The 9,391-nt window shown below is 37.3% G+C and overlaps 2 protein-coding genes across 2 annotated transcripts; one reads left to right on the top strand and one right to left on the bottom strand.

Annotated features, from left to right (window-relative positions):
- Window positions 1-1,056: 1,056 nt before the first annotated feature.
- On the top strand, window positions 1,057-4,652 carry LOC141817479 (uncharacterized). Its single transcript, XM_074705117.1, has 4 exons — window positions 1,057-1,322; window positions 3,479-3,653; window positions 4,122-4,186; window positions 4,471-4,652. The coding sequence occupies exons 2-4, from the start codon at window positions 3,509-3,511 to the stop codon at window positions 4,561-4,563; spliced, it is 303 nt and encodes a 100-aa protein (XP_074561218.1). The 5' UTR covers window positions 1,057-1,322; window positions 3,479-3,508; the 3' UTR covers window positions 4,564-4,652.
- A 465-nt stretch (window positions 4,653-5,117) lies between these two features.
- On the bottom strand, window positions 5,118-6,269 carry LOC141817477 (uncharacterized). The gene is made up of 2 exons (XM_074705116.1): window positions 6,035-6,269; window positions 5,118-5,972 (listed from the first exon to the last, which is right to left on the bottom strand). Exons 1-2 carry the CDS (start codon window positions 6,225-6,227, stop codon window positions 5,215-5,217), a joined length of 951 nt encoding a protein of 316 aa, XP_074561217.1. The 5' UTR covers window positions 6,228-6,269; the 3' UTR covers window positions 5,118-5,214.
- Window positions 6,270-9,391: the final 3,122 nt, after the last annotated feature.

Raw genomic sequence — 9,391 nt, 5'->3', positions numbered from 1 at the left:
AAAATAGCAGGGCTCGCGACTTGCCTGCCACCTCGAAAGTAATAAACGGCAGATTCAAAATTTGAACAACTTTTTGAAGTAATAATAATAATAATAATAATAATAATAGAATATAAATTAAAAAAACGTTTTTAATTATTTTAAAAAGTAATCTAAAAAAATGTCTCACTATATTTTTTTATATAAAAAATTGTTAAAATTCTAGTTATTTGAGATAGATTTAAGTGATTTATTAAATCATCTATAACAAGACTAAAATAAAAATATTTTAACTTTTAAAAATAAAAAACACCCTATTAAACAATTCTAATAATTACAGGTGTCTTTTATTTTTTAAAAAATAATAATAATAATAATCTCTGAAAAATATATTGTGTACGGTATTTGTAAAAAAAATTAAAGCGCATCGTGGATGTCCATGCTTGTGTTGAGGCCGAATGATGGCAACGGATTTGTATCTTTTTATGGAACTCTGAAACCTACTCGCCTTCCTATTCATTGGAGAACCGGGTCCCAACATACAGCTGTAATCCCATTCGTCGATTCCAAATTACAGAAATAGCCTTGCAGAGAGAGATTCAGTATTAAAGCAGTGGGGCTCTGCCATACGGAGTAGACAACTACGGGGTGCAAACGACTGGGCTTATTCTTAAGTTTTTCAAATCTATTTAAAAAATATTTAATTGATATTTTAAAATATCGAATTCCAGATGAATTGGAATATATTTGATAACTTTTTTTAATTAAATTTAAATATATAATATTTTATTTGATTATTTATGATAAATTAAATTAGAATCGAATTAAAATCAAATTCTCTTTGATTATTTTTTTATATAATTTTAATTTAAATAATTTGCATAGAACTCAAATTTAAATTATTTTAAATTAAAATTAATTTTATTTGAATTAAAAGTTAAATAATTCAATTCGAATGAAAATTATTTATATTTTAAAATTAAAATAGAATTCAAATATCACATATTTAAATATTAATATTAACAAGGGCACACCCGAAGGAAATGGTGAAGCGTTAGGTTTTAAGGTCTTCTCGCTTCTGTCTTTCCGACGCGCCGTACGCCACCGACCTCTGCTCCCTTCCGACGATCCCACCTCTCCTCTTCGCCTTCCTTCTTGTCTTCTTCTTCTTCTTTTTGCCTTCTTCCTCTCCCTCTTGTTCCAGCCAGCAACAGAGCCTCTCCTCCCCTCCACGCGACGCCGGTGACACCCTCCCTCTCCTGAGCATCCCGTGGCCGGAGTGTGCTAGGTTTTCCTCAGGCTATAAACCTCCTTTTGACTTATTTAATCGGAGACAGTGGTGGGTGAGTAATCTTCTGCTCTATTATTTGTTTTCTTGGATTTAAAATTCGTCAATGATTAAATTTCAACGATTACTTTATCCTTCGGATTTGGGTTTATTCTTGACTGGAAAGTTTCATTGAACTTTATCATTTGAGAAACCTTTATTAGACCTTAGTTGATGGGAAGTTAGACAATCAGTAGTGGGGGTGTGACAACAATTGTTTGATTTTATATGGATAAATAAGTTAGTATGATTTAATTATGAAGATTATGGTATAAGAAATAGTTAGTACTATTATGTTATAAACTATTTATATATACGTTATTAACTAATATTTTATTTGTTCATACTTTGTACTGATGAACTAATTATCAATAAGATATTACTTTTATATTGTTAGTAATTTTATACTCTTTTCTTCTTATGCAGTTGCACTTTATGATTTCTGTTGTTGCCCCTCCTATCATTTTTCACTTTTTGTTTTTTGGTCTTGGATTTATATTTCTGTCTAATAGTTGATGAAATCTACAGACTTTTATTATGTTCTCCACAATAGGTATACTGGTCTAATAATTATGTTCGATTCAAATGTTCTGTAAACTATGATTTGTAGATAACTTGATGAAACAAATTTTACAAAAGCTGAAAAGAAACTTGGACCAAACCTTAGATAACTGAGGAATCAAATATTCTGACTATCGGGGTTTACCTCTATAAAACCTTTTATTAGTTTTAGGTCATCTGTATTTGCTAGTATTTAGTTTGGTGTAGCAGCTCCTCCTTTATCTTTTTGTAAATCATTCATGGATTTAGTCATGAGAGGGGATTCATACAGAAGTAAATTAAACTGCTGGTGCCCAAGTACCAGAAGTTCTGTTATTGAAAGTCTGACCTGGGTGACAAGACCATTGTATAATGGGAGTTTATGCATGTAGCTTGAATTCCAATTTTCTAATATATAGCCTCAAAAGTTCAGGAAATAATTTCCCCAAGAAGTTCTGTTGTTGAAAGTCTGACCTGGGTCACAAGACCATTGTATAATGGGAGTTTATGCATGTAGTTTGAATTCCAATTTTCTAATATATAGCCTCAAAAGATCAGGAAATCCCCAACTATGGTTATTATTAGAGCTAATATTTTTTAGTGTGAAATTTTCCATAAATTTAGTGGTAATCAAGATGATGTTTGAATTGAACTGCTTAAATAATGTGTAATTTGAGAATCATGTCCAATTTGCTCAAGATTTAGATGAGGAAGTGAAATTTTTTGATAGTTAAGATGTGCTGTTGCAGTCCTTGATAAATCTGTATGAAAAATCCTGATCAGGAATTAGACAGACATTAAGTATCTACATCAGACTGACATCCCCATCCGATGGGGAAATAATATTCTCTGAGATTGCAAGTGTGTATTTCATCTGTTGTTTCAATTTTTCTATGGATTGATTTGAATATCCACATAGGCTTGGCAAGCGTTCTAAGTGACTGCTTAGGTGGTTGGTGGCTGTGTAGCTGCATATGCCAAGGGGTCATTTTGCCTAGTATCTAGGTGACCCTTTTAAAAAGCCGGCCAAGCAAACCCCCATTTAAAAAGCTGGCCAAGCAAACCGCTCAGGCAGCCAGGAGGACCTTCTAAGCGGCCCAAAAGTCTAAGGAAAAAATATTTTTTAATTAGTTTTTGTTCATTTGACATTAGTTATCTTATCTATGTGAGCTATATATTTTGATATTGTAACATGACATTAATTATAAACTAGCTATGTATTTGCTTACAATTTGGATTGATAATTATGAAATATTAAATTTTATCTTTTTGTGGATTTGTTATATTTTCTTGATTGCAATGTGAAATATGAAACATTTTGTTATTTTTTTGTAATCTGATGATTTAGTTATCTTCAATTTAATTCTTTTTATAATTTATATTGAGCACTTAAGTGCAAAGATAGTGGGTTGACTGCCTACATTTGGAGATTTTTTAATATCTTGAATATCCATGAATTTGTCGTCATGTTTATGCTTTGCTCAAGTATTCCATGAATCTGTGCCTACTGATTTCTCTTTCCCATGAAATTTCTACAGATCAATTAGTATCTGTTTGGAATAAGTGATTGCACATGTGTCCATACTACTGTATTTATGTTTTCTATTTAGATTACATGGACTTCTCCTGTAGGTTGATCAAAGGATAACAGAAGGAAACAAAATGCCTCTGGGATTGATAATAGGACTGACTAGGGCAATTCGGAGAAAGAGAACTTCATCACTGGGTATATTATCTTCTAAAAGAGGGCCAAGAGACTACTACAAGGGAAAGAACTGCAAGCCCACTGGTTTTCACACTCGCAAAGGTTAATGTCTTCATCACTTCAATAACTCTTCTTATCGTAAAATGGTTACTAGCATATGCATTTGCACTTATTAAAGTTTTGATCATCTTTTGTTCCCAATTCAGCTCTAGTCATCCGAGCTAAAGGGTATTCTGTTGGTCTAACTTGTTGGTTAAGTTAGAGTATTTCATTTTGTATTTATGCTGGTATTGCCATTGCTCTTGTTATCCCATGGAAATTGAGCATCAAATATTGGGTGGACTTGTATTAGAATTTCACCTTTCTGGTCTCCATTGCCACAAGTTGTCTTAATGCTTCAGTGATTTAAAAGGGAAAAGACTACAATTTTTATAGATAAGCTGAAAGCAATGGAAAACAAGTTCAAAATTTATTTACTATGATTGACTATCTTACGCTAAGTTCAGGATTTGAAATTAAATTTAGTCAGATTTTACTAATTATGGGACCAAATCTATATTGTCTTTACAGGTGGTTATGTTTTGATGGATGAGAAGATGCCACGTTACGTAGTTCCAGATTTGACGGACTTTAAGGTAGAACAACAAATTGCTTTTCCATTTTTTTTATTGGTTTTGTTGAATCTCATTGAAAAGAACTGTTAATCATTATCTTGCAGCTCGGACTGAATATAAATGTTCTTTCTACATCCTGTTCCCTGCCATACGACTCCAATATTCTTTTGTGCTGTGTTTTTATATTGTTTTTAAGTTGGCAATAATCTTAATCCAATATGATTTAAAAAAAAAACTGTGCTGCGAAATAACGCTGTGCTTCATATGATAAGTCTAATGATGCTTAACAATGTTTTCTGCTGCAGCTCAAGCCATATGTATCACAATGCCCTCGAGATGCAAATGTCGGCTCGACCACAGCAGAGTCTTCCAGTACAGCCAAAGTAAATGCAGGTTAAGATTTTGGCTTCCACCGTGTTGCTTCGCCATTGCAACGCCAGAACAAGTCTAGTAAAGACGAAGAACACTAATTTCTCCTCTCAGTGACTGCTTGCCTTTGCCTTGCGTCATCCGGGACCTATTTTTATTTGCCTGCCGTCAACAAAAGATTACTGGCGATGGAATTAGGTACGGTTCGATGTCTCAACTTATAAGGAACAATTAAACTAAAATTTATTTTTCAACTCGGAAGTTTTGAAATTGTAGTATGGAAGTCGATAAGTTTCTGAACTTAAATAAATTGTAGTATGGAACTTGATAAGTTTTACCCAAATAAATAGTGATCGTTTGTAACTCCTCGCAATCACATTCTGTGTACCGTCAAGTACGTTAGTGGAAAGTTAGATTTGAAGTTCAGTTTTTAATAATTTTTTCTCTATTTAATTTTTTTCTATAAATCTGTACACTATAATAAGTATATTATGGTGAGGAGTTATTGTACTCGTTGGGAAGCTCGATGTCTATAGATTCTCATGCTCACAAGTTAATTTCCAAAATTATTTTAAACAAAATAAAACCAAAATATGTTTTCAATTGGAAGAAGATAAAATCCTTAGCTATCATATAATCATAATCGCGCATGCATGAACAATATTCCTTGAAAAGAGCCCTCAATCCATCACTTTGCTCTCGCCGACGAGGCCCATCACCTCCTCCCACAGGCCGGCGCTCCCAGCCCCTGCCTCGCCCTCGCCCTCGCCCTCGGCCACCACCTTGGGGCTGCAGGCCACCACCCGCCAAAACCCTGCCCTGATCTCCTCCGCCAGCTGCTCCCTCTCCCACCCACAGTAGCCGTCAAAGAACCTTACGTCCTTCACCCCCACCACATCCCTCTTCACCATCTCCGCCGCGCACCCTACGCTCTCTTTGGTGCCGTAGTACACCCCTTGCATCACCTCCTCGAACACCCCGCTCCGATCAGTTCCGTCGTCGTTCCTTCCCCCGCGCGGGCCGACTAAGAAGAGCCCTTCCTCCAGCGGCCCCCCGAAAAACAGTGGCCGGTCGGAGAACACCCCCGCCACGTCCAAGTTCAACGACGGCGTTTCCTTGATCGACATGAGGGACGGCCGGTTGAGGATGACTCCGGTCGGGCCCAACGGGCCGACCGAGAGGAGGAGGATCACCGTCCGTTCGAAGATGTGGACGCCGTCGAGCTTGTCGGTGGCCAGGAGGAGGCAGCCACGTTCGGGCTCGTGGATCAGGTGGGCCCATTTGTCGCCGAGCGCCACTGCCGGCGGCGGCAACGGCGTCAGGCCTCGATCGAGGGACGTCGCTTGCTCTCCCGCCACCAGCCGCGCTCTGAATGACCTCCAGTCCGACTTGATCACCGCCTCGCCGCCGTCATCCTGATCGGACCTGAGACTGCAATCTGAAAGCACACACAGACTCGTTACGATCCTGAACAGTTAAAGAGTACTGATCTGCACTCACAGGTCACCGAAGGGCTGGCGACTCTCCCAGGGAAAACTTGGCCTGGCCTTTTCTTGTGGAAGAAGGGCAAAGTTGCAGAGGAGGTCTTGGTGAAGGCTTTGCAGGTTAGGAAACAGGGTGATGCCTCCATTGTTGGCTTCGGTCTTGACGTTGATTCACCGATGATCGAAACAATGGAGTTTATAGTCGACATGGATAGATGAAGGCACGATCGAAGGAATGAGAGTGTATGAAAGCTTGACCACTAGTTTTTGGAGGGCAATCCAAGAAGGCTATCTATTTCTTGTGGTTCCTGGGTTTTGGGGCTGCGTCAGCACGGAATTTTCTTGGATTTTCTAGAGAGTTTTGATTGGTTTATATGTTTTTTAAATAAAAGAAATATAAAAAAAATATTCTCTGAGAATTAAAAGAAATTAAAAAATAGTGGTGAACAAAAATATGATATTAGTGGGAAATTAAAGGCGAAAAGAAATGAAGGAAAAATAATAATGTTTACTGCCGTGGCAACCACTGCAACTCCAATCTAGTCATGTGATATTGTCAAGTTATACTGCAAGGCAGATCAAATCATGCGAGCTCAAATTCAATCAAATCCACTTTGGGTCAAGTCAGTCCTAATAAAAGACCTAAAGTCAAATTCAAGTCAGTCCTAATAAAAGACCTAAAGTCAAATTCATCCAAGTCGCATTCTTATGCAAAAGGTGGAATTTCTCGCCACCTTAGCGGTCCCACACAATCGGCCCCCCGACCATTTGTGAGGAGGTAAATCGGGAAAACTGCAGTTGGTCACGACACAGGAGGGTGTTGCCTGACTTCGTCAGGATTCGAACCCTTACCCTCTTCTGCAACTCTGCTACGTCGTAACCAACTCAGCTATGCTCCGGGGCCATCCAAGTCGCATTCAAATATATATAGTATGTCCAAATTAAAATTGTGATTAGATTCAACTGTTATTAAAACATCCATCACAAAGGGATGTGATTGTTAAAGTGTCTATCACCAAGAGAAAAATGTCCTTCATTTTGTTTGCTTTCAGGATCAAGTTGATTCTTTCACTTTCTATTTTCACTTTCTATTTAAACGTAACCGATTGCAACACCAAGCGAACTAATTCATTCAATTTTCTACTCTCCACTACTTAATTTTTTTATTTTTCTCCAAGGTCTGACTTGAACCTCAAAGAATTTTGTCGAGGTTTGTTTTCCCCCTTCAAACGATAGAACAGTGAAATCATTTTTAAAAATAAATGAATAAATGATTTTGTTCGATGTACAATATTTCTAAAGAATTCAACGCATGAAGGAAGATTAACAGAAACTACCAAAATTAGTTTTGTAGTAGCAAGAAATCAAAGCAGAGAGGAGAGGAAGGAGATTATATTTATCGGCGGCCAACTATCACCGGCTGGTTGAGGTCTCTTCTTCTTCGGCGAGCACTCCGTCAGTGAAGTCTATGGCATTGCTATTGCTCTTCTCGCCTTCACGTGTCGCTGCTTCTCTGGCTGGGGGCTTGGCGCTGGGCGTTTCCGGTGGTGGCTGCTTTTGGTCGCCGAGGGCTTGGTACGAAGAGAATCCTTTTCCGCATTCTGAACACTCATAGCGGCGCACATCATCCGTCGAAGGCGTAGGATGGGGAAGCGGCTCCTCCCGCCGCTGGTGTTTCAGCGCCGGGGACAAAAGCTCTTGCTCCGGCAGCATTAGCCCAAGGAACGAGATCGGACACGGCGGAGGCGACGATCGGGGAGGAAGCACCGGATGTTGCCTTGGAGCTGGCAGAGGCGGAACCCCGCCGTGAAGGACGAGCGGGGACCGCGACAGCATGAGGGGACGAGGATACAGTCCTCCTCCTCTTGAGCGAGGACAGGAGACGGCGGCGGATCAGGCGAAGAGCGATGGCGCTCCGTTCGTGGGCGCTTTGTGGCCCACAAGAGGAGAAATCTGACGGCCATAGGAATCTTCTCTGTCTCTCTGTTTCTCCGTGGAGGAAGCGAAAGAAGGAAGACGATGATCGACGAAGGATTTCGAATGAAGAGAAAGCAGAGTGTTTAGCTATTTATACATGAAAAAAAATTAGAGAATTAACTGGGAACGTATCCATTCGAGCGGCAACCGAATGATTCACTACTGTCACCAGCCCGCCATTTTCTTAAATATTCAAAATTATGAATCAATTTGTCACGGTTTATGTGTGATTAATCAAGGGTTTACTAGTGTTTTACAAAAGACTTTTGCCCCCGGACATAGTTGAGTTGGCAACGACAGAGTAGATTTGTTGAAGTGGACAAGAATCAAATCTCGACGAAACCGAAGCAATGTCTTCCTCCGTCATGGTCAACTGCAGCTTCTCGATTTACCTCTTCATAGATAATCGTGGGATCAACCGTGTGAAACCATTGGGGTGACAAATTATACCTTTACCTGAAGTGATTTAAATACTTTTGCATCTGATACATATATACAAAAGATTTAGGTAGCCCTTAGGATTACGGTAAAATGCTTCCATAGTTAATCAGATATTTATGGATTTAGATAGTTCTTGTTGTGGAAGTTACTAGTAGTTATTACAACGTATAGAAACTATCAAATAACCACTACAACTTGTTCAGGGTGAGGTGAGTTTATGATTTATATCCTATAGAAGTTATCAAATAGCTACTATAATTAATGTGTAGAAACTATCAATAGCTACTACTACATGTTTAGTGTGAGCTTGGAGTTTAGGATTATGGCAATTATATAATAACCTTTATAATTATTTTAAAGTATTTTTGATGAAGTTTAAATAATTTTAACAAAGTTGATTAATAATATGTTATAATGTGTTCAGGCAAGTTTAGAATTTATATTCTATAGAAGCTACCAAATAGCTACTACAATGTATAAAAGTTACCAGTAGCTATTTCAACGTATTTAAGATGAGCTTAGGATAATTATAATCATAGCAACTATATAATAACTTCAATAACTATTTTAAAATGATTTTGATGAAGATAAATTTAAATAATTTCAATCTAAGTTGATTAATAAACCTCATCCAAATACATTATAGTAGCTATAGTGAGTAATTTTTATACGTTATAGCAATTACACGTTATAACAGTTACTGATAGATACTACAACAACACTGAAACAAGAAGTATTTTCATGATAAAATTATTAAAAAAATATCTATTTAACTTTAATTAAAAATTGAACGTCCATTTGATAATTTTACAAATGATGGGCATTCATTGGATTTAATTTAATTATATATTTTAATTAAATAAATATTACTGTTATAATTATAAAATAAAATAATTCTTATATTTTTAATCTTTAGATATGTATAATTTATATAAATATATATATATATATATAT

This window comes from Curcuma longa, unplaced genomic scaffold (assembly GCF_044706935.1).
Source record: "Curcuma longa cultivar G26 ecotype Majalengka, Jawa Barat unplaced genomic scaffold, ITB_CL_G26_1.1 contig_20670, whole genome shotgun sequence".
In the NCBI taxonomy this organism is placed as follows: Eukaryota; Viridiplantae; Streptophyta; class Magnoliopsida; order Zingiberales; family Zingiberaceae; genus Curcuma; species Curcuma longa.
This window is presented reverse-complemented; position numbering and strand designations above follow the sequence as displayed.